This window comes from Amblyomma americanum, chromosome 8 (assembly GCF_052857255.1).
Source record: "Amblyomma americanum isolate KBUSLIRL-KWMA chromosome 8, ASM5285725v1, whole genome shotgun sequence".
Lineage (NCBI taxonomy): Eukaryota > Metazoa > Arthropoda > Arachnida > Ixodida > Ixodidae > Amblyomma > Amblyomma americanum.
In genome coordinates, this window is record NC_135504.1 from 6,301,843 (window position 1) to 6,327,534 (window position 25,692).

The 25,692-nt window shown below is 45.5% G+C and overlaps 1 protein-coding gene across 1 annotated transcript; it reads left to right on the top strand.

Annotated features, from left to right (window-relative positions):
- Positions 1–6,032: 6,032 nt before the first annotated feature.
- On the top strand, positions 6,033–17,383 carry LOC144100000 (uncharacterized). The gene is made up of 9 exons (XM_077633050.1): positions 6,033–6,291; positions 8,700–8,746; positions 10,202–10,240; positions 10,341–10,376; positions 10,528–10,624; positions 12,365–12,507; positions 13,202–13,249; positions 15,096–15,131; positions 15,715–17,383. Exons 1-9 carry the CDS (start codon positions 6,225–6,227, stop codon positions 15,904–15,906), a joined length of 705 nt encoding a protein of 234 aa, XP_077489176.1. The 5' UTR covers positions 6,033–6,224; the 3' UTR covers positions 15,907–17,383.
- The last annotated feature ends 8,309 nt before the right edge of the window (positions 17,384–25,692 follow it).

Here is a 25,692-nt window from a genome sequence, read left to right on the forward strand (position 1 = left end):
CATGACCCTTAGGTTTCGAGCAAGACATGCTACCCCTAGGTCACTTGGGCACGTTTGTTCAATTTGGTTGAAGGAAGACCTTGTGTTTCTTGTGCATCATATGGTGTAGCATGCCTACTGATTTATGCTAATGATTGTATGAAATTAGGAAGAAGTAGCAAATAATCATTAACGACTTCGCGTAATACCCTTATGGTGGCGCTTAAGTGTCCTCCTAATTTTTAAAATTTCACAATAAAATTGCGCTTATTTGTAAATAATAGCAACGTTGTGCAAGCCAGAAAGTCTCTTTTCTTGGGTATAGAGAAGAAATAAAAGATACAAGAAAAAATTTTTCCTGACATTTGAAAACGACTTGCGTAAAAGTGGAGAGGTAGTTGACAGACGCGCGCTTTGGAGATTTTAGAAACCATGGTATTAATGGTAGGGAATTTTTGACGACGGGCAAATAAAAGCCCAGAAGGGTAGTAAGGAAAGTCTCCACTCTCCACGGCCGTAAATTTCTCATGGAGCTTAGCGAAAAGCAAGCTAAAAAAAATTAGCCGTGGCTGTCGCTTGAGGTGTGATTTAAAAGCTCCGTCTTTTGGCGTTTTTTAGTGCCCATAAATGTTATTTACCAGGTGCTACTTTAAATATGAATATAGATTTATATTTGTGCCTACAGGTGGGAAGAGAGAATAATGAAGTGACTTTTTTTTCGTGCAATATCTTTTCTGTTTAATTAGCCAGGCCTTGTAATCTCAATTTTTTGCAAGCAGTCGATAGAAGGTTTGCAATGAACACAAAGCCGGTCTGATGCAATTCTTTTCATCCAATTCTATTTTAATATTTCCATCCGCCCATATCTGTGATTCCAGCGACAGCAGGGGTAAATAGCAATAGAAGTGGAAAGAGGAATCCGAATGAATTGAAATTCGAATAAAACGATATCAGCTTTCCCTTCTCAAAGCAGATAACCAAGCACCAATCAGTACACACGCATGCTGTAATAAAGCCTGCACTTATATACAAACGCAGTCACGCACAATATTCTTCGCACTTGAAATGTGCTCGTTAGTCATGAGTAGTGAGCGATGCTTCGTAACAAACACCGTTATGAATATACATAGCCCATCTTGTCCAGGCTGGTCATATTTTCAGAAATGCAGGTGGAGTTCCCGCTAAGGCCCGCGTTTCACTACAGCACGTAAATATTCCCTACACATGCTTTTAGTTTTAAAAAATAGCGCAGCAGAAAAACTCTCACGGTTAAGACATACATTACCGATATGGCAATGATGGCAATGCGCTTTTTCCTGTCTGTCTCATTTGCAAAGATCTTTTGCGGCGCAAATATATTTGCCCAAGAGTCTGAGGCACCATCTAGGCCTGGAGAAAGTTTTACTCGACTACCTGCCCGTGCTGTCTGTAATGCTGGCATCATGAAACTCACGCTCTTCTATCTCGTTAGCGTACAAGCATCCATGCAGCAGCGCTCCTAAACTACGTTTTTACAACAAAATTTTGACACCAGCGTTTGAAAACCCCGCTGTGGCTCACCGGCTTTGAGGTTCGGCCGTACTTCAGCAGAGGTGAAATACAAAAAGGCCCGGGTGCTTTGTGATGGCAGCGCACGTTAAAGAAACCCAGGTGGTCAGAATTAATCCGGAGCCATCCACTGCGGCGTGCCTAATAGCCGATGTGTCGTTTCTGGACGTCAAATCTAATGCACAATTCCTTCTTGGGGTGGTGGTGGTGGTAAAAACATTTATTAATTATAGAGAGAGGTGTTGGGGTCCGTGACCTGAAGGGTCACGCCCTTACAACCACTAGGTGGGGATGCCTAGTCAGGCACCCCATTGGCGGTTGCCGCAGCCCGGGCACGCTGCGTTAAGGCCCTTTGGGCCTGGAGGGTGCAGCAGCCGGACAGGGTCGCCTCCCAGTCCTCTCGGGTGGGGTTTGGGATAGGGGGTAGGGATGGGTTCTGCTGGCAGGCCCACACCATGTGGTAGGTGTCCGACACCTCCCCACAGTGTGAGCACCGCACGTCGAATTGAGGATCGAAATGCTTTAGAGTTGCCGGGCACAGCATCGTGTTAGTGAGCAGGCGCAGGAGTACCCGCTCGTTGGCCTTCCCCAGCCCTTTGCAAGGAGTGGGAAGAGTTTGGTGGGTGGATTTGTAGTAATCGCATATTTCCTTAAAAATGTAAACCGGATTGAAATCGGAGTCCTGGTCATCGTCGGGTCCCGAGGGAAACGCCCGGAGAGAGAGCGCGCGGGCGGCGGTGTCGGCTGCTTCGTTTCCGTGGAGGCCTTGGTGACCTGAAGCCAAAATAATAGATCGGTGCGCAGGATCGGAGTCTCGGCTACAATTCCTTCTTGGGCTACTTCGTGGAGCCACCGCACCGTGGTGTCGACTTCGTAAAAAAGAAAATAGAAACTCTGAATTGGACCATTCGGGAAACCTTGACATCAGCGGAGACGGGATACCTCTGGCCCTTTCGGTTATGGTACGTTTTAAAGCATATTCAGCAATGCAGCCACGGGATTTGGTCGTTGAAAGAGAAGCGCTAATGAGCAATCAATGCGGCATGTAAAATTTCGCCCTGATCTTCAAGGACATACGTTGGTTGAACGGCCTAATATGTCAGTGAAAGAGGAGCAGTCAGACTTTGAGAGTACGATAATTTGCAACCCGCTTGCTGGGATTTATTAGTAATGGTTTCCGGCATATTACACTTTTTGGGAGTAGGAGTAGGTTAGGTAAAGTTTGTCTCGAAGTTGACTTAAGAAAAAAAAGGGGCAATACGAATGTGAACGACAAAGAAAATTTGCTTAACTCTAGCGAAAACTGATTCATTGACAGAAAATTTCAAGCAGCGTAACTTGATATTTGACGTTGGCTTGCTCCGCTGAGGCTTATATTTTTCTACAATCGGTAAACTGCCAGCTTGAAGTTAGAGCATGTTTGCCCGTATGTTCCTTTCTTGCTTTTTTTTAATCAGAAAAATAAAAAGTTCTCCATGGAATCCTGAACGTTTCTCTGGGTAAAAATATGTGAATAGATTGATGTCCGCGAAGAGAGGTTTTCTAAAAGCCGTGGCAGTGTAGGTATATCTATGCATATATAATCTCATAGCAACATTTATACGCTAAGAGATGTCATTGGGGCATCACAGAGGATTCACTTCATGAGGTTTGTTAGACTGTGTGAATAAATTTCAGTAGCTCTTCTAACTGCAGGGCCGAAGGTGCACAAAAAGAACAAAATTCACTGAGAAATGGTGGTTCATGGAGCCGAAATAGAAACGACGCATGCGCAAAAACACTAGCTGTTATTCTTACCGCGCAGCCGAACCCAAACGCTCCTAATCAGGCCTCACCCTAGCACTTCTTTCAAACTGCACAATGTCGCGCGTGACAGGGCTCGCCTTTATTTATCGCAATGAGGCTATTATTTAAATATAACCACTGAACAAACAATGAACACATCACGAATCGTTTTGCTTTGATAGGGACCTGATCGACTGGATCTGCGGCTTCATTACTTGATACAATGTTCTTCTTTATGGGAAACTGAGGAAATGCGATAACAAAAACGTCGGTGTTCAATTTCCGTGGTAGTTGTTTAGCCTATTTATTCTTTGGCTTCGTGTTTTCTACTTTGCCTCTCCTTACATAATAGAGCCAGCGAATGGTGCTGCTTGGTAGATGCCAGCTGTGATGTCACACATGGTCATCGTCAACATTAATCTGACTACGCCCACTGCAGGACAAATTCGTCTCCCTGACCTGTGACAGCTGCAGTCACCTCATCCCGCAAACTTATTAACCTCATCCTCCCACCTTACTTTCTTCCGCCCCCTGCTATACGCTTGTCACCTCTCGTAATCCACTCCGTTACCCTAACGACCATCTGTCATCTTGACTTCGCATTACATGCCCTGTACCAAGCCCATTTTCTTGTTGTTGATTTTGACTAGGATGTCACAAATCCGGATTTGTTCCGTGATTCATTCTTCCCTTTTCCTGTCTCTTAACGTTACACCTATTATTTTTCTTTTCATAGGTCGCTTTGTGGTCTCAGTTTAAGTTGAACCCTTTTCGTTAGTCTCCATGGTTTCTGCCCCATTGATGAGTACCTGTCAGATACAGCTGCTGCATGCTATTCTCTTGATGAGTGTTAGTAAAGTACTATTCATAATCAGAGAGAACCTGCCATATTCGCCCCACCCCATTTTTATTCTTCTGGTTATTTCACTCTCGTGATCCATACATGTGGTCACTACCTAAATTAAATGGGAGTATTCCTTCACTACTTTTAGTGAATCACTAGCAATTGTAAAATGCTGTTCCCTTCCGAGACGGTTGATCATTGAACATTGATTTGTTTTTCTGAACATGAAGTTTTAGAGCCACCGTTCTGCTAAGCCTGAGTCATTGATCATGTTTTGCAATTCATCTCCAGGGTGACTTAGCAAGACAACGTCGTCAGTAAATCACAAATTACACTGGTGAGTTCGTCGAAAGCACTTTATACAGACGGGCAGTGTTTTTCCTTTCATTTCACTATTATATCCACTAAGAACGAAAAAAAAGGCTTATTTTATGCATAGTGCATGCGCCTGAAGTTGAAAACTTTGTGTGCCGACGTTACCACATTGGTCGTAGTTTAATGGAACTGCATTATTTGTACTAACGAATCCCTCCGCATCTAGCAGTACGATAATTGATATTTAACTTCAAAACAACTATCCTTTCCATATATTGAACACCGTGGACATCCATCGAGCCTTATGAATGCGGTAAATGGGTATAGGAGACAAATATATTCGCGCAAAATGACCGGCAGTGAACTGTACTCGTGCAGAAGTGCTGGCGTAACATTACATCTGCCGGGCGTACGATAAGAAAGCGTCTTGCAAGCAAGGCAGTGCGTCCGTCATGAATGATGGGCAAAATTTAGTTCAACAAGCACACGATCGTACAGTGTTATTTAGTTTTTAAATTGGAGATTTGGTACCGCTGCATTGTTGCAGGGTAGTGCCAAACAAGCCACCTTACGCTTTGGCACGCCTTCCTCATGTTCATACCTCTTTTCTTTGTGCGCATTAAAAGCTGTAATATACTGTATTGTAGTATAATGTATTGTCATCATCATCATCATCAGCCTGACTGCACCCACTGCAGGGCAAAGGCCTCTCCCATGTCTCTCCAATTAATCCTGTCATTTGCCAGCTGCGCCTACCCTACGCCTGCGAACTTCTTAATCTCATCCGCCCACCTAACTTTCTGCCACTACCTGCTACGCTTGCCTTCTTTTGGAATCCACTCCGTTACACATAAGGACCAGCAGCTAACTTGCTTTCGCATTACATTCCCTGCCCAAGCCCATTTCTTCCTCTTGATTTCGACTAGGATGAAATTAACCTGCATTTGTTCTCTCACCCACTCTGCCCGCTTCCGGTTTCTTAACGTTACACCTATCATTCTCCTTCCCATGGTTTGCTGCGTTGTCCTTAACTTAAGCTTAACCCCTGTCCTTAGCCTCCACGTTTCTGCCCCGTAGTTGAGTATCGGTAAGATACAGCTGTTATACACTTTTCTCTTGGGGGGCAAAACTTTTGCGGTGGAAAAAAAAAACAAATTTCCTCACATTCTCCAGTTATGAGCTGAAGAATAGTAAGAAACACCTAAGAGCGCACTGCCGCAAACCACAATTATCTGCATTAAACATTAGTTCCTGACGGGTCTTCACAAAAAGGAAGTTTCCGCTGTCACTCTCTGATTGTCCACAGCTCTAGGTGCACAAAAAAGGTTACTCTGCCTGCTTACATTCATATCTTTTGTTGCTGCCGTGTGCATGACATTGTCAATAGCCAGGGGTACAGCATGTCCGCATTGTCACCCAAAGCGACACAAGCTACACGTCGGATGCCTATGGCCGGAGTTGCGCTCTGTTCCCAAGGGCACACGTGTCATGGTTCCTGCTTTCCTGGACCGGGGGTAAACACAGTTGACAATGAAGGCATGACGGCTGCGCAGCATGTCATGCCACAAACAACTCGTTGGCTCGAACGAGGAACTGCTTTAAAGAGGGCCGGCAAAAGCACCGCAACACCAGGAAGACTTACGCAAGCTCTCCCTGAGGTTCATTCACGACGGAACTTCTCTGATCCGATCCTTTATGCAGGGAAGTAAAGAGATTTGCTTGAAACTGTTCAATGGTTTAGCACGAAGCGACAATGGTTGGAAAAACAGCCGTGCTGAGCTTCGCTCTGGTCCTGATTTTCATCTCGGCAAATGCGAAAGGTAAGAATTATTGTACTGATATTACTGTAAAAAAACTAAGGACGCCCACAGTGCAATGTCCATTGCGATGAGTTAGCCGTGCAATCGTCAAAGAAACGATTGAGCAGCGGGACTTTGCAATTGTGGCGCGCACTGGAGGTACTCAGCCGGTTTCTGCAGATTCATGGTGCTGCTGCAGTGCATTTTGAGCGGTTACCGCGTACTGGTCGCCGAATTGTTAGTAAGGTGACTGTCATACAGCGGGTGTTTTGAACGAACACTTTCGCTGAAATTGTTAAAAATAGGATGTTCGCCATAGCGAGAAAATATTTCTAGGGAAAAAGTGTCAGCCGCAGAGGGCAACAATTTCAATAGGCATCATACTGATTATGTAGGCAAGAGCAGTACAAAAATTATTTTTTTTAAATAACGCATTCTGGTGGTTAGAGCAGATTGGAAGTTGGAAGCCGTGGACAAGACGATGCTACACTCTTCTAAACCTCTGTGGCTCGGTGCTACCGACGCTTTTTCTCAGCACAAAAGCGCAACTCAGGAAGCTCGGTGCAGGCGAAACGTCCGCGGATGACGTATTTCAATGACTGCATCGCTAAATTCGAACAGTGCGTGGTTCATTCTACCATGACGTGCACTTTCTTGGGCTCCGCTGCCTTCAAATGTAACGAAAACATATAGAGAGCAATTCTATACCTTTTCTTGCAACAATCAGTGAATAAAAAAATGATCGTGACGTCATACAAAGCTGGATGCTGTTCGAATTGGATGCTGCAACACGCTACTAGCGGATGTTGCGTGCGCACCGAGCTTCCTGCGCTTCTCGAGCTCCGAGTTTCGATTTTGTGGGGGAAAAAAAAGCGCCTGCTGTCCTCGCGCTGCAGAGCTTTAACGAATCACTTTCTTTTTTGTTCAAAAACTGATCAGGCGTCATCTTTTCTGAAGAAGGACGTTCTGGCGGGATAGTTGGTTCATAATGAAGAGAATGAGTACAAGCTGTGCTTTGTCTGTCCTTTTGTGTGCCTCACGTTCCGTCTTGTTCGCGCAATTTGTACTCATTTCGGCATCTTTTCTTCGGCTTCGAACTTCCTATTTGGCATTAACCACCAGAATGCGTTAATTACAAAGTTACCTTGGTAAAAGTTATCTACCTCGCTACCTAATTAGTATGACATTTATAGAAACTAAGCGCACCATGGTTGGAAGTTTGCTCATTCAAATATTTTCATTGTTTCGAACTCTTTATTTTAGAAATGTTTGCAAGTTTTCACTGAAACAGGATCGGTAAAATGCTGAAGAAAGGAAATGCGTGGTAACCGTCTAACCTTCTACGAACACTCGGTGAATCGCTGCGTGACGAACGGAAAAGAGGGGCTTAAAAAACTATGCACTAGAAACTGATAGTTAACGAAAAACAGTGATTTACGAATGCCGCTGTTGATACTGTCCGCTTTTCTTGTTTTATTCAGCAATTACCTCTCGCGGACTGTGACTCCGCATTGGCTTATTTCTGTTAACTGCAGAGATCATGCGGCGATGCGCTATAAAGTAGTTACAGTGGCGACAATAACGCAATGGCATCTCTCACGACGTCGGGGACAGCGCTAGTGCTACTGCACAGCTTTCGCTGAACAACAGGTGCCTAGCGGCGGCGCCAGTGGAAGCCGGACGATGAAAGTGAAATGTGTGACTGCATTGGTCATCGAGGCAGGCTTCACGCATCCCCGTAACAGCGGTCGCCGAGAAAACACGCTTTTAGGCAGAGAACCCGTAGAGAAAGGCGTGCGGTGAGCGTCAGGGTATGTAATTCAGTAAGTGTTGAGGCGTTGTGATGTGCCCTGTAGGAATATTATGAAATTAAGCGCAACATTTAGGGCAAAATCACGGCCCTTAGTTCGACTCATATTTGTTTTTGCCCAAGAGAACATACGTTGCGTCAGTACTTTTGTCTAGGCTCGTTGGTGAATAGCTAATTGACGGAAAGCACAGCGCGAAATATCGCAGACAAGAGGTAACACAAGAGAAAGGACGGGCGCTGAAGCCCAGACAAAAGTCCTGATTCAACGCATTTCTCCCACACTAGGCTCTTTTGTAGGCCGACGAACTAAGCGCGATTCAGCGATGAGCCTGGATAACCTCGTGGGCGAAACGACCTGCTACTCGAGTGTTCAGCTCCCAGCCAGGAAGTACTTTGCTTTAAATCACATTCTTCAAAGAAGCAGTGACTGCGCTGAGTTACTGGCACATCGCAAGGGCAGTCGAGTACTTTACCGCATTTTCTTCCATTTTTTTCCTCGGCGTCAATTTAGTTACTGTGACGTTATGTGTCCATAGTTCTGTTTGAACTAAGTACAAGAAAACGCAGGTAAAAATTCTTGATGGCGATGCCAGTGTTTCACTATCGTGTCCCTTTCCAGCCCAGTGTACTACCACCCAATTGCCCAATGTGCTTGGCCTAGACGCGGTAAGTATTCGTACTCTATATAGCAATCTAAGCATGTCATTTATTGGCCATAATTAAAAGTGGCCTTGATTCTCCTTTTCCTCAAAGCATGACTATTACTTGCTAGCCCTTGTGGCTTCCCCAGATATTTCTTCAAGTAGAGATGCAACCACTGCATACTGCTTGTGCCTAACGGCTAACCCCATATGAATAGAGTAGCACGCCTCGATGAACTTACTTGTGTGGAAGACATTTCAGCGCACATTTGAGAACGTTGGCTTCCACAGCAGATAATGTGCGCACGAGAAGCAAGAATTGGGGGATAGGTCTAGAGTACTAACGCCGTGAGCTTCGCAGAGCGCATTGAGGAGCGAGGAAAATTAAGGTCGCGTAGTAGAATCTAACACAATTTGAAGGTTATCACGTTCGTTCCGGCTGAAACGAACCAAGAAATTTTTTCCTGGCATGAAAGTCGCTTAGTACGCAACATATATGCCGGTGCAGAATAGAGAAATCCTTCGGCTAGCTAAAATGTATTCGTTGCAGCTTTCTTTAGAAAATAAACAGCGTTAGACCATTGGCCAGACTGGCAGGTGCGTTAACAAACGCTTGATGAAGCATGAAAACACCAGGAAAAATGACCCCCTGTCTCACACAGGCTCCCACAGCAGGCAATGCCAATGCAGACATGAAAAGGATAATGCAGAAAGGAGAGCAAAAGGGGACCCCCTTGCCCAGGCGTGTTTCCAGTGCAAAAAGTGCCAATGTGTCCTTGATTACAGGAACACGCGCATCCTGTTCCGACATAACAATAAATTAACATGCGAGGTAATGGAAGCTTTTTATATGTACCACAACGGCGCAAAATGTATCAGCAGCCCTTCCATAACGTTATCCGAGAGGGAATTGAGCTATCTGACCTCCCACGTGCCTTCCAGATAACTTTTGTTGATTGATAAGTAGTTTACTGTTTGTATTTATACGCTTTTCGTTCTTCAATAAAAAACCAGTTGATAGTCAGCGCCTGTTTGTGCTAGCCCTTCGTCTTGTGTCCCGTTCGTGTTGCGCTGAGAGCGAAAATAAACAGCGTTAGAGCAGTTCTATCTGAGTTGATCACCTTCAAATCGCGTTACACTGTACGTACAATATATCTGGTAAAAATGATCGGTATGGTTTGCGAAATTTAGATTTCAGAGGTAGCACAGGACTGTAAGAGAGGTCATACCTGAGGACTGCGGAATAGTTTTGATCAACTTGGGAATAATAATGGCGGGCCTGAAATAACACACTGAAGATGAGGAAAACTCCGAGAGGACAAGGCAGAGTAGTTTGTTGTCATGACGGCTGAAGCTAGTATTTGCATAGTAGTCTAGAGGCAGATAGTGTTTTGGCCGAATGACGTTAGTACTTCGTTCTGCCTTCTTCTGACGAGATAAACTTTCCTCAGATTTCTGCCTTCTTGCTTTTTTTTTTCAGTGCCTTGGCTTGACGCCCGATTACTGTTCTGAAAGGCCTGTAAGTTGTACGCATTTGTTCAAGTTATCATTTTTATAATAACTTATTAAGTTCACTGTCTGGTTTGTGTCGTTTCTAACACCTGGTTTTGTCATTCCAGGAAAACGCAACCCAAGAAGTGATCCAAATCTTCTCAGTAAGAAGCCAACTTGTTAATTTGAGGAATTTTGCATCGACTATAATCTGCTTAGTGCATCATTCCAAAATAAATGAGCGATGAAAATACCCAGATAATAAGGTTTAAAATGCGCTGTGTTCCAATCTCATGATATTTATGTTTTTCGCAGTGTGTATTCAGAACGCTGCCACAAGTTACGCAGCCGATTCAAGCATTCTTTCAACTAAGGACACTCGTCGCTGGCGTGCTTTCCAGAGTGAACTCAGGTATGTGGAAAGGAGCAACTTAAATTTAATCGCGCCATTTCACTGAGACGATACTCTTCATCACTTTTTATATCCGATTGATTGTTTGATTAATTTTTTCAAGACTAATCACCGTCAGTCGTTCAAAATCAGAATACAATGATGTATAGTGTAGATCAAAGACTCATGAAAGGAGAGGTAATTGATAGAGGCTTATAAATTTCACGCATATCCAATATACCAACGCTTTCTTTAATCTCGACGTGCACAATTTTTTTTATTCCGAACTGCCATTGAAGGAAAGAACTGCCCCTTTAGTGAGATTTGGTTCTTTTGTAATTTTACCTATTACTTACGAAACGACCAAAAAGTGTGATCTATTTTGGGAACCTAGTTGAGTGTAGCAATGGCTTAACCAATGAACCAATACGGTGCGTATTGCATGCTAGCATGGACGCAAAAACCTCAGACATCCCAACAAGCCAAAACGGAAGAGTTACATTAATCATCAACACTTGGGAACATTTTCAAAAAACAAACCATTGCTGTGTCGCTGTAGCCGGCTATTAATGACCGTATTCCTTTTTTTTTTTACTTGTGTCATTTCCTGCGCGGGAGAATGGGCTAAAAAAAGAGCTTTCTTCCACAGTGATGACTGACTCACAATCAAAGAGAGATGAAATGAAGCCTTTTACATTAATTTTGCTTTCATAATTTAAATAATTTGCATTATCATTCGCCCTCGGTAACATGTAGTGCTGTAGATAGGCGCTCAACAAAGATATTACAATGAGCGATAGCTATCAAACACGTGCATAGGACGCAAGCAACAATTGTGAAAAATGAGCGGAAATGCTAAGCGAAGTTGTCACCTAACTGGTGAGTTATGTGACAACGGACAAAACAGGTGTGTAATATATCACAATGTAGGCCTCTGACACCTCCCTGCTTTTGAGGTGCGTGGAATAAAAGCTGCAGGAGGCAGAAAATAGACTTCGCAGCTGTGACGAACATGAGCGCTGGCGATCTTGCATGCTACCCTTAAGGCAAAGACATCTCAGTAAACCACTTTGGAACGGTCAGAAAGAGCGTAAATCAGCTAAAAAGAGCACAACGATTTGATATCGGTTAGGCTTAAGGCTACAACAACCACCCGTTGACAATCCGGGCTAGGCATATCAGGTAATTACAACTACACTTAGGCAATGGTATCTATTGTATTCACATATGCTCTATCAGCGCCATAACTGTTGAGCTTTTTCCTGCAATCTTCAAGCCTTTGACTCCTACTTAAATTTCTTCGCGGTCCCTTTCAGCAGTATTAGTTGGTACAAGCGTGCGTTTCCTTTACAGCCGTTATACGAAGAGGGTAAAATAGTGACTTCATGAGGGAATAACCTAATGACTTTTGCCCTGCCAATTTTTGCATAACACTGTGCGATAGTATGACTGAGACATGGGGGACTCCACTCATTAGACTTTTCTTTAGGAAGCACCTGAAGTTAGCGTCTAAAATAAATCTTCAACGCTGCAGACGTATAGAAGACTAATTGTCTGCTCATAAGGACTGCTTTTATTCCCAATGTGTTGCCAATGTATTGCTCGTATTACAGTGACATTCTGCAATTTATCAGCAAAGTGTGCTCACATGGTTCGACCTGCAGTTCTTTGCCTTGATGTTAGCATCGCCTCCCACAAAGGAATAATGAAAAAGGCTCTCACTAGAATCGCGAATAGTGATCAAAGCCATAAATCTTTCAGATGGAAATCCACTGTCAGTAGCCAACATGCTTTGCAACCCCCTCGGGTTGCCTCTGTTCCGCTGCGAGAATGCTTTCTCAACGAACATTAGGTGTGGCCCTCCTATAAACATCAGCCTTCCCACTTCCTTCGGCATCAATAACGTAAGTAATCCGTTCTTTCTTCGAAGCACTATTCAACACGCGCTAGGAGGTTCGACACATGTTTATGCGGCAGGTGTGTAAAACGACGTTCCTCAAGAAAAGATAAAAGATCTTGGGCTGTACCTTGTAATATTGTATTTGGTCAAGTGCTATTGTCTTCGGCTTGCGGTGACGTGGAGTCAATGGCGAATGGCGTCGCGTTGATAGCGGCAGAACCATAGCATTGATACGGCTGTGCCATGATGCCCTACGCCACAGTGGATAACCGGCATCAACGCCAATAAATGCCGCAGCGCGACTGCGCGTTTGACAAGCCTGAGGAGCTTTGTGGGTGCTAATGTCACCAAGGAAAGAAAGTGTGCCGTAATTTTACGCAAAAATGGCGGGGCACGGCTCCGGTGACTACCGGCTGGACTGCAGATGCAGCGCCGATAGATTGGCTAGTGGTGGCTCCGCCACTAGTCCTGCCCATGCTTGTGATGTTCACGGGAGTACGAAAACGCGCCAGCTACAAAGGGTCCTTCATTAAGCAAAATTCCAGAGGCTCCTGAATATGTGCTATACGAATGAAACTTTTATGGTATTTAGGGAAAAAAATGTGCGCAAGTCGACATAATTTTTTGCTGGAACAACGAAGATAATTTCGGCAACTTTCGGTACCACATGTAACTAATGAACAGTTGTTTCCTTGCAGTGCACCAATGATACACGCCTGATGTGCATGGAAGGCGACCCTCTCTCGGTAAGTGATAATGCGTGCGCTAAACAGTGGTAGCCTGCGAACTTATCATTTTTTGTTCAGGTTCTTATGAAACGAGTGAGCTTTAACGTACTGGAAAAATATAAACGATAAATAAAGACTTACTGCCTATCTGTCCTGATGGTTCACTGCAATGCTGTCGTTCCGAGACGTCATACTTTCGGCATCTGCTTTCAGAACAGTATTGTAGTCGGGAGCCCAAAATTTAAGTGGTGCCGTAAGTGGTGAATTTATAGAACAACAGTTGAGGATTTCGAAGAAAATTGGTCTCACTACTCGATAATGGACACTTTTTCTCCCAAGCCTCGATTTTCGGGGCATAATGGCTTCAGATCAGGTGCAAATGTTTCAGGTGTACCGTCGTCCGTAACTCAAAGAGATAAATTAAGTGTTTCACCTCATGCATTCACTTTATCCTCAGCGTTCTGCGCATTGTGATGGTGCACTGGAAGCATTAGCTGCGCTTATAGTTGGAAGGCGGACAAAGAAAACTGGGTGTTAATAATGGCTGTATATTGACAATCTTTTGAAGGCCGGGAAGAAAGCATAAGAAATTGCTATTCAGTGGCAATGTTGCCAATCAGGCCTGTGGGCCTTTCCAATAAATGCCACGGGGCCGCAAGAAGAAGACATGGTAACCACATAATCATTCGGAATAAAAGGGGGTCAGGTGCATGGTGTTGAGAAGCGCTTCAACTCAATGACTCTTGTGGGCCAGACCTTGCTTTTGATAATTTCAAAGCAAAACAAGGAGACTTTTAAAGGAGATACCAAGCGTTGCTGAGGTGTGCTATATGCTCATCTCATTTCTTAAAAGAGAAGGTCGTATTCCGCACCTACATTTTATTTAATCAATGGGACAAGCTAACTTTGAGACTAATTCTTTTTGGACCGAGAACCATATGCACTTTGCAATATTGTTGGTAACAAAAGTTCGCACCCCGTCCTCTTTACTTGTCTCTCCCATTTAATTCCTTAGCTCTTTACTACAGAGTGCGTTAACGATTTCGGACTTCCTCAGCACAGATGGATGAGTGCCTCGATACTGCGAAAATGGCCCTTGCTATTTCAACAGAAACAGATCCCTTTGACGAAGCTCACTCAGGCGTGCCCCACTTGGTCATGTTTGGTTCTTTGCACCCTGAAGTGAGGCGTCTGAGGTTTCAAGCAGCACTCGCACGTTATGATGATATATCGAAGCCAATATATGTAACATGGCCCTACACGCAATGGACGTTATAAGATGATATTAGAGAGTTTTAGCAGAGCGGTGACCTATTAGATTAAACATTTATTTTATGGACGTATGCCTCAATGCACTTTTCAGCGCATTAAAAACAAGACGCAAGACGGTTAGAGTCACAATGACACACATACGTATGCCTTATGCGCATGTCCAATAAATCCACCTCGCCCTGCCGCTGTCACTTGGAGTGCCCAGGAGGCTTCCGGTAATTCGGTATAGCGTACGCTAATTTTCCAGAATATGCTAAGCCTTTTTAGTAATAGATGGAAAGCTGAATTGACCCGCATTCAGTTTTCTTAGAAACAGGGCAGGAAAGACGCCACACACTGAAGGTAGACGACAAAGCGCAGCGCGTCTGTAGTCTTCTTTGTTTTGTCGTGTCGTGTGTGGTTTCTTTGCTCGACTGCTCTAAGGAAAATAATCTCAGCTCTATTTTTTATTGATTGTAAGTCTGTAATTAGTACACGCCTACATATGCATGGTAGTTATGAATAGCTTATTAGCGTTGTTCTCTTCTCTTTGCAAGAATTTAATTCTTTCAAGCAAGAGTCGTCAAGCAGCTTCGTTTTTTTTTTATTCCAGAATGAGACTATGTCCGAGCTCGTGAAGTTCCTTGCGGTGAGTCTGCTTTAACTATTTGAATTTCTTAAACATATATAAGAACACTCTTCTTCCTTCTGCCAGTTTCGCTTGAAAACACAGCGTTGGTAGTGACGCTTGACTTTTATTACTGCATGATATTTTAGAGTTTTGTTGTTTATGTTACCAGTAAACTCATATGCGTTGAATAGGCTACGGCGATATCGTTGCGGGGTAACATGAACAACAACAATGCACTGTTAGGCCAGGAGTCTACGTGCTAAGCATGGCAATGTGCATTAGTGATCACTTGTGTGTGTCATGGTTTCTTTCTTACTTAGGCCGTAAGCTCACTGGAGACAATGCTCTGCAGCACCTTATGCAGTTCCTGAAGTGCACTGGTTTCAGAAACCACTTATACACTGCCTATGCATCCCGCATTTCTTTGAGTTTATTTTCTTCTATAATTTTTACCTTTTTTCTATAGAGGGTAGCAAACAGGTAATAAGCCTGGTCAGGCTACCTGTTCTTCCTTCCTCTGTATTTTGTCTCTCCCTTTCTTCGTCCCAGTCTTTTAAGCGTCCCCAGCGAAACTTGTCCAATATGCGTGCTTATTCCGCAGTGCCTGCTGAGCCGGTCCCCTAGCGGTGGTGAGACGCTGGCCAAGCGGCTGGCCTGCACCCTGGCCCAGCTGGTGCAGCTCTCGGCGCAGCAGTTCGCCGCCACGTTCCCGCTGCCGCTGCTGGCCGCAGGAGTGCAGATGGCCGCCGCCAGACTGAGCGCTGCGCTCGCCATTAGGGCGCTGTGCTTCTGAGGGTCGAAGACGACGAGCGCCACATAGGAAATCCGCTGAAGGAAACCCGACCGACCGCAGTTCAAACTCTGTTGCAGTCCAAAACGCATGAGAACAAGAAATAACTTAGAGAACGATTTACCTCACTGCAGGCCTGTATATTTGAAAGTGTTCGACTCATTCCTCAAGAATCAGCATGTCTGCAATGTGATCGTGGTGGTAGCAAATGGTGTACAAATGTCGGCGGTGTTAGCTTTACAAAGGTTTTGTTGCCATTCAATCCGCTGGTACCTCATAATGCAGAGAGATAAATTTAGACTATCTGATCGCAAAGATTATATTTATCTTGTAAAGTCGTCACAAAAAAGGGAAGAAAGTGGGAAATACAAAGGCACTCATCTGGGATGCCTGAGCTTCTCGCTTCATTCTGAGCGTTTCTGTTTTCGTGCTATGGCTGTGTGTTCCTAGTGTGTTCCTAGTGCAAGACAGGACTTTGTTTCCTACCCCTGCCCAGAGAGGTCAGTGTTCCTCTAAATGTTGAGAGGTAGCTCGTTAAGCTTACGCCTCTCCTTCGCGACCTCTGAGGGAGCTCAGTAGGAACATGGTGGTCAGAGGCACACCGCACCTTCTCATGTTCACTCGCAAAAGTTGACGTTCGTTGCGAAAGCACGAGAAAGAAACTACCGGGAATGTTTACTACATTCGAATCAGTGCGAAAGCACGGATTTGTGCCACGTAGAAGACGACGATGAGCGGGCAGTGCCGCGGGACGGAGCGTTCACGCTAGGCCAGCTGCGAACAGACAAGGAAGCAAGAAATGGACGATTTTGCTCGAGGCTGGTACCCATCAGATTAGTGCTTGCGCACTAAAAGACGATGTGCTGTCGAACTCCTCCAGTCACCCTGTACTGTTGTGTAGCCTAATTGCTGCCCCAGGTACAATTCGGCGAACGACGCGATTAAGTGGCATTCCAGCCTTTCCATAAAGCAAACTAGACGCCGCCAAAAACTGCTTAAGAATTGTTCGTCTTAGGTTCCATACAGAGTCACCGTTTTGAAATGATAATGCAGGATATTTAACGTGAGGATAAAGGTCACGGTCAGTATAGTTCCCAAAACAGAATGAAGATTTTATAACAAGGTTTAAATTTCTTAAAAGAGAAAGGGCACAATCAAGAAACATACTAGTGACATCTTTTCGCCTCCGTGCGGAAATTAACCGCTTTTTATTTAGTTTGAGAGGTGAAGCGTCAAAGAAAGAACGTGGTATTAAGCATGGTCATCTTTTTCTAGGTTTTCATCGTAGTCCAGGTATCTTAACAGTATCCCCGGTATTGTTTGCTGTGCTCGAACCTCAAGGACTTGCCTTGATTTAATTTATTTTTTTTGTTGGTACTCTCAGTACATTTAATGTAACGTGCTGATCTCGAAGCCAAGTGCGAGTCGTTTTATATTTTCTTTTTTTCTCTGTTATCAATAAATTGCGTTTTGTTTGGAATGTTTGTTTGTTCATCCGCATGACAATACTGCCCTCCATATAAACCTTTGGCTCAAAGGTAATTCTGGCAAATTTCAATGTCCTCTATCGATCTTCGTTTCGTCTTTATTTACTGAAACGTGAACCCATAAATACGGTTTAAATTTACGTGTAATAGATCCGCCAGGTTCAAAAGGACCTGGTTGTAACTGAAAATTTTTTGTCGCGGCATGTAGCTGCACAGACACGAGATTTTTATGTTTACCAATAAACTCTGTGAGTCCTATTTATCGTTTTCAAATGCCAGCAGCGCCATGCAGCGGGCGGCATAGCAAGAGGGCCTTCGTGTTCGCAGGCGCACAGTACTGAATTTTTCTACCGAAAATGCAGAAATCTTCACAAGAACAAAGAAAAGTATTTGAAGAAATCAAGGAAAAGTAAAAGGAGAAGCGCTGTCGATTTCACTAACGCGAAATTCCTAGTCAAGAGTGTGAGCATTGGCCTGTGTCCTTCTTTTAAACAGGGACCAAAGTTCCAGGGAAGGGCGGCGTTATTCTCAAGAATAATGCGACAATCATTGTTGAGCCTACTACGTGCATGCCCACGTTAACGCCCTTCGGACATTGTTCTTCACGCGAGAAAATGGATGAAACGTGGAAATGGCGCACCTGCCCTCAATCTGACGGTGAAGCTTACGGGGCTATTTATTTCTATGAATACTGTCAACCCTTATTTGAGGTTCATTACAGAGAGGGAAAATGAAGAGAAAGAAAAAATGCATATATACACAAGAATGAACAAGCCTCTTTGAGCATGCAATACAAGAGGGCATAGAAACGCAACACAATTCACACCACCGTACAGCCACCTGTTACACAAAAAGAAATATTGGACAGTCAGGAATCCCATGCCTAGACAAAGTCACCAAGTGCATTCACGAATGCCGCTACACCTGCAGACTCAGCAACATGAGCGGGCAGTTTATTCCAGTGCTCAATATCATCCGGAAAGAATGAGCGGTGAAATACGTTAGCTCGTGTCAAGTATGGCCGAATCGCTTTGTGGTGATTAAGGCGGGAGCTCAATCTACCCGGAGGCTGCAGATATCCTTCTTTATTAATGTTAATTTCACCGTGAATGATTTGGTGCAGTATTTTTAATCTTTGCTTTTTACGCTTCTTTCTGATGACCCAAGACTGCATGAGTTTAATATCTTCGTTACCGAATCTTGTTTTCTATATTTGGAACAAATAAATCTTGCCGCACGTCTTTGAACTTTTTATCTTTCGGTTGAAAGAATCTTCTGGTAAGGAGCCCATACTACAGACGCATATTCTAGGTTTTATGGTTTACGGGGGATTTAGCGTCCCAAAGCGACTCAGGCTATGAGGGACGCCGTAGTGAAGGGCTCAAGAAATTTCGACCACCTGGGGTTCTTTTACGTGCACTGACATCGCACAGCACACGGGCCTCTAGAATTTCGCCTCCATCTAAATTCGACCGCCGCGGCCGGGATCGAACCCGCGTCTTTCGGGTCGGCAGCCGAGCGCCATAACCACTCAGCCACCGCGGCGGCTGAATATTCTAGGGAAGGCTGTAAAAAAAATTTGTATGCTAAAAGTTTGACGTCTTTCGTTGCTCTGCCCAACTTTCCTCTTAGGAAACACAGTTTGCTATGTGCCACCGCACAGACATCTTTCATTTTCACACACTTTTCATTTTCTCGATAATTATAGTAGCGAACCGCCCTAAAGTGGGGAGCAAAGTCTGGGGACACACTTTATTTAGGCAAGTGCCCAGGAACTAGTTCGACCAACGGGGGATTTTCAACATACTTCTAAACCCGGTAGTCGAGTGCGGACTGCCATAGAAAACCCATAGGGAACGCTTTTGACGATAGCAAAAATGTGAATAGAAAAAAAATGAAATACTACCGTCAGGTGACCTGCGCATATATTGATTGCGGAGTGAAACTTGCATTATATGAAAAAATGTTGTTCATAAAAAGTTTCCCACTCAAAAATGCGTTGGTTCGGAATTGCTGGGCATGCTCAGCTATTGCGAACTGGAGGCGAACGTTTAATATTTACGGTTGCTTGGCGCAAGTTCTAGTGTGTTCCCTTTATACTAATCTAACATTGAGATGCATATTCAGTAAATTACGAATTAAAGCGATAAGTATTGGTTCCAGAGCTGGACTTTAGAAACTGGCCATGAAGAATGACGTAAGTTGGTTAGCTGTAGATTGTTTGGAGAGTGTTTCTTTTAATTCCTAGGCAAGCACTAGAAAATTACACTGTCGTTAAGAAGAAACCGCATTTGAAATATTTAGTCATATCTAAGGGCCTCGTTGGGAAATTACTTCTAAAAGCATCCATACCTGTCATCTGTGCTGGCGTGTGGCAGTACTGTGCGCTGTTACTCACACGACGGGCCTGAGTTGGCGCAGTTCTTCTTCTTCTTCTTCTTCACCCCAGGTATATGACGCAGTTGCTGTTACTTCTTCTTCTTCACCCCAGCTGAGAGCGAAGCTTCTTCTTCTGTAAAGTTTCAGAAGTTTCTTATAGCCTTGGAGTTCATTGAAGACAAAGAAAAGGTTCAGGAAAAAGCTGTCTCCTCAAAGTAATATCATTCGTGCCCTAGATTTCACGCACAATCGTTGCCGTAGCCCAGTTGGTAGAGCACCGGACGCGAAATTCGGAGGTCGTCGGTTTGGACCCTACAGGTGGCATGTGGTTATCTTTTCTCTGCTTTTATTAATCTCCCTTTGATGAAAACCACAAATTGAAAAAGGCATTCCCTATGGTCCTTGGTTTCGCTAACTGTTGGCTTCCGTCAAGTATGTCATAACGAGCGCCTTTTTCCATTCCCTTGCCTGCTGAATTGTTAGTTGTCTCTAATACGCCGGCGTTGGCGCCTGTCCACCAGCACAGCCAGCATGGGCGTGGGATGCGTTAATGCAAATAAGTGCTATCTTGGACGTGTTGAGGCAAATAGCAGCCTGACGTCTGCTGCGCTACCTAGGTTACCGGGAGCAACGCTCATGGCAGATGACCAAAAAAAAAAAGAAAGAAAGCGATATGACCGTTGCAAAGTATGTCCCAACATACGGACCCACATGAAGACACACTCGTGTGTACTACCAGCTGGCCAGCACTACCTGTGCGGAGCTGCGAACATCCACATCAAGAGACGAAGCCTTGCTTAAGCAGCAGGAAAGAGCAGCTTCTCAGACTTACCGGATCCGGTACTTCCATGTCCCCGGGCACCGTTCTCTGTGGTCGAATACGCTCTAACGCCTTATCTTGTATGAATTTCATATGAATGTATACGTAATTTTACATGTAACAACGGACAAAAATCTGCGGGCTACAGGACTTGCTGTTGAGTCGTTGAGTCGAGCACCTGCCGAATCCAGAATCTCCAAAAGTTCGAAGGGACGACGGTGGCAGTCGTCCACCTACAGGAGCTCCAGCTTCAGAAGATTTGGAAACTTCCACTAGTTTCGAAACTTTCGAAAAACGAAATACATTTTTCGCACGCTTTGTGAGATGTGCCACCTGTGGAGGTTAACCTATCGTTTCATCAGGCATTCGGTCACACTTTTGTCAGGTACCTTAATTACTATCTTGTATTGTCGTAATAAGCGCGAGAACTGAAGGGTCGAGTTTACTCAGACATGTTTCCAAGCAAGCATTGGTTTGAAAATTTGATAGATGATGGCTCAGTGTTCGATGAGGTTTCCTTTCGCTGCCATGTAGAAACGCGCTTTTAAAGTGATAACAAAATATTTGCAACCGTCTTGTGAAATGTATCAATTGAAACTTGTCACTGTCGTCTTGGTATAAATTAAGTTCTACAGGACTATGATTTTTAACAGTGATATGATATATTCAACGTGACCCCCCTCCCTCCGAAAAAAAAAACTTCAAAGAAATCTTCAAATAGAAGCAGCTAGGAAACAAAAGCAGACCAAAATAAGAGACATGCCAGACATGTTGCAATTCTATCGAGATTTTGAAAAGCAAACACCACTGAAAACGTAAGGTGCAAATACAACAAAGCCTATAGACAGCTTCCTGTACATTCTCTGCATAAAAAACAACATGACGTTAAAATAGGCTCACCACCATGAGCATGCTTTTTCTGCGCCTATATTCTTGTGGCCTATTGTTTTCCAAGGCTTTACCTTCACCTTGACTTGACTCTCGTGTGTCGAGCGTGTGACGTCGTTTGTCAGTTTCGACAACAAAGGCATTCCTGGGAAAACTCCGCGACCCCGCATGCTTCGCCACGTTCGGCACGAGGCATGCGTAGGAATTGGGCTTCTAAAAATAAGGCATAAACTTCTCATGCCCAGCAGTTAATCATCAAGCTATAGTTACTGTCTAATGGGCAGAAAGATGGTCCGAAAAGGCAAAAAAATGGAAAGACGTTTACGTAAGACGACAAATATAAGCTTCACCTTTGAAGGTGATCATATTGTGCAATGCGTCATGGGGTATTGTGTGCATAAAAATGTCATAGCGACGTCGCCACGATTTCCAGCCTGACTACGCCAACTGCAGCACAATGGGCTCTACTACATACAGAATGTAGTGTGAGGTTGTTGAGAACAACCTATCTCGCTCCACTGGTGTACCGCGGGTTCTCCTACATATAATCCAGTTAAACCCTGTCCTGCACCAGTTGTGGCCGCCTTATCCCTGCAGACTTTCTAATCTTATCCGCCAATCTTACTTTCTGCGGCCTCCTGCTACGCTTCCCTTCTCTTCGTATCCGGGCCGTTACCTTTAACGACCATCGGTTACGTTGCCTTCGCATTACATGCCCTGCCCAAGCCCATTTTTCCCTCTTGATTTCAACTACGATATCATTAACTTGTGTTCATTTTCTCGCCCACTCCGCTCTTTTCCTGTCTCTTAATATTAACTCTACCATTTTTCTTTCCGTAGCTTGCTGGGTGTTCCGAATATAAGTTCTGGCATCCTCTGTCCGAGCCCCAAACCCATCCGCCGCTGAAGCGATCGCCATATCCCTCGCCATACAAGTGACTGACGCCCACTCCAGCAGAGCTCACACATTCACTGATTCTTAAGCCGCCTGTCAAGCGTATACACGTGGCTGTGTCCTTTGAAAAGCTCTACATATGCTGGAACACACTCTTCACCAAGACAACGTCATCTCCTGGATTCCCGGCCACAAACGCCTTGATGGCAACGTCAGGGCCCATACATTAGCTCAAGATCATACTCACCGAGCTGGGCCATCCCCTCCTGCCATATACTCCCTATCTTCCCACTTCGCCACCCGGCTCAAAACCCAACGCCTTAATAGACGCCTCTACCCTTTCCATCATCCCTCACTTTCCTCTGAAGGCTGCTGCCTTGTACGGCGTCTTCAAACAAACACCTATCCAAACCTACCCCACTTACTACACCCAGTAGTTTGCGAAGACAAATATCTATGGTGCGGCGACACCCCAACCCTGACACATATCACATGGACATGTCGCCAAAAATCCCACCATCTAAAGCCGCGTAATGCGTCCCTGGAGCAGTGGGAGGTTAATCTGACCAGCGCACGCCTCGACGACCAGGCAGTTCTCCTTGTCATCGCCAGAAGGCCGGCAGAAGCCTCTGGAGCCTTCGACTGAGGGCCCACCCATGCAGGTGCGCTCCAGCTACCAACCTCGTCAATAAACGTTTACTCTATCAATGAAGTACGGTTCTGCAATTATATTGCTTCCTTCAACGTTTCCTTGAGTTATAAGTGAGTAGAAAGGGGTCCTCATATGAGCTAAGGAAAACGTATAAGCCAATGAGCGTTCTGAAACTTGGCCCTATCTGGTTACGCGTGGACACTTTTCCTGCAACGGCAACAAACTTCTCGCTTGCAGCCTGAACGCCAGTTGGTGCCTTAAATATGAGGGCTGGATTTTTCGGTTTGAACAAAAAAAATGAACATACGCCAAATTCATTTTTTAATTCGATTTTAATCGATAAAGGTCAGCATTCCTAACATGTACGGCGCAGCACCTTTAATGTAGAGTACGGGTTACGGTCAGTAACACGAGCGATCAAAGCTTCGTCTACGGGAGTAGCGCCTTCTACACCAGGGCAGTCATCACCTAATCAAAAAGATTGCTTGCTTAAGCCGTTTTCTCAACGCATGTAAGGACATTGAGATTGTTTTTAACCGTAACAAGCAACCGTCAACTCGATAACGCGCAGAATCGTCACAAAACATTCTCATGCTCTGACTTTCGGGAGGGTTCAGCGGAACTTCCGTCACTGCCATCATCGTCTGCACTGCATTATCGGAGACCATCTGGCTCCTCCTGGATACCTACGGCGATCACCTTTTTGTTTTCAGTCTGAAATTTTCTTTTTGTGAATCAATTGGGGCTTTCCCTGTTCCTTCCGTGAGTGAATTCCCAGCTTGTCCTAAGCAAGAAACACATTTGCAGGTATTGTTACCATATTGCCGCCAATATTTGCAGTGTTTGTTCGTTTTTCAAATCTGCCGCGACACCACCTTATCGCTTTGTTTGCGACGCAAGACGCGACTAGATTTATCTCGATTGATCGCAGCCAGGCAAAGCTGATTCTACGTTGTTCCGGAATGTTCTAGTAACTTTGCGGCCTTTATCTCGAATGTTCGCTATCAGCTTTAAATTGAGCACGGCCGACAGCGGCGGGCATTCTGTTCGACGACCGCCGAGCACGCTTGTCGCTTCGCCGCCGCCGAGTGATTCAGTCTATTTTGGGTGCAAGTCAGCCCAATAAACAGTTCTTTTAGAAGGCCGTTTCGTCCGTCTTCATCGCTGCTTCGACTGCCGTCACCACTACGTGACATCTGGTGGAGGTGCGGGGTAGCCTTCCATGTTCCGGACGCCCCCTTCAAGTCGTGAAGCCAGCCCTGAGCGCTTCGCACCCGAGGACGAGCCAGCAGCTCAGCGAGCCAGCCGACGTCTCCAGGGAGAGGAGCCTGAGTTCGGGAAATTGCCGGACCGCCCAAGACAGCGAAAAGACTCGGCTACGAGCACCACAACCTCGCCGAAGATGTCGACACCGATCATACTGCAGCAGCCGCGGGTGCCGCCAACTTTCAATGGATCCCTAGGCGAAGACCCTGAAGAATGGTTGGATCAATTTGAGCGCGTGGCATCATTCAACAAGTGGGATGATGCGGCAAAGATTGGACACGTTTTTTTCTCATTGGATGGCTCCGCACGCACGTGGTACGAAAACTACGAGTCGTCCCTTACGACATGGGAGCTATTCAAGAGAGAACTATTGAAGGTATTTACCAGTGTCGTGAGGAAAGAAAGAGCCGAACGACTCCTCGAGTCCAGGATCCAGCTTCCGAATGAGCCCGTCCGCAGTTACGTCGAGGAGATGAAGCGCCTATTTCGCCGCGCCGATCCCGGGATGACCGAGGAAAAGAAAGTTCAGTTCTTAATGCGCGGCGTAAAAGAACAACTCTTTGGCAGCCTCGTCCGTCAGCCGCCAAAAACGGTCGAGGAATTCATGCAGGAAGCCTGCACGATTGAGAAGACCCTCGACGTCCGAGCTCGGCAGTACAACCGCCCTTCCTCTGCCTATGCAATCCGTTCGGACACGCCGGCCACCCCCAGCGACAGCTTGCGGGACGTTATCCGCGAAATCGTCCGAGAGGAGCTACGCCGATTACTGCCATCCTCCCCACAGCCACAAGCATCGACTCTGATGGACGTGGTACGGGAAGAAGTGCAACAGGCACTTGGCACCCCGACGGCCACAGAACCCCAGGCCATGACCTACGCCGCTGCAGTAAGGACTGCTCAGCCCCAACGACAACCCCCACGTCCTCCCCGAGATGAGCCACTTGGTCCACAACGCCGCCTCCCAGCCCCCGCCCGCCCAGCCTATGACCGACCCTCAAGCCCCAGGAAATGCGACGCCTGGAGGACTTCCGACAACCGGCCGTTGTGCTTCCATTGCGGTGAGGCCGGCCATATTCTTCGTCACTGCCCGTACCGACGTATCGGTCTTCGAGGATTTGCCGTTAACGCCCCACGACCACGCTTCGGACAACGTCCGCACGAAATCGACGAGTACCTGCGTCGAGAAGAGTACACGCCGAACCGCTTTTCGCGCTCACCATCGCCGTCAACCTCGCGCTTTGCGTCGCCACGCCGCAGCTACGCAGCCGCGGTACGAGGAAGGTCGCCCAGCCCCCGTAGGGGAAACTAAAGGCAGCAACCTCTGGAGGTGAGGTTGCTCACGAGCTAAAAGCCGAATATCCTCCACCGACCACGCCCCATGAAGACGCTGCACCCGCGACGC

Bases quoted from the DNA above. Each gene is read 5' to 3' on its own strand.
- LOC144100000 (XM_077633050.1), top strand. From the start codon at position 6,225: ATGGTTGGAAAAACAGCCGTGCTGAGCTTCGCTCTGGTCCTGATTTTC. The intron at 6,292-8,699 runs GTAAGAATTATT...GTCCCTTTCCAG, and splicing joins CATCTCGGCAAATGCGAAAG to CCCAGTGTACTACCACCCAA. The intron at 8,747-10,201 runs GTAAGTATTCGT...TTTTTTTTTCAG, and splicing joins ATGTGCTTGGCCTAGACGCG to TGCCTTGGCTTGACGCCCGA.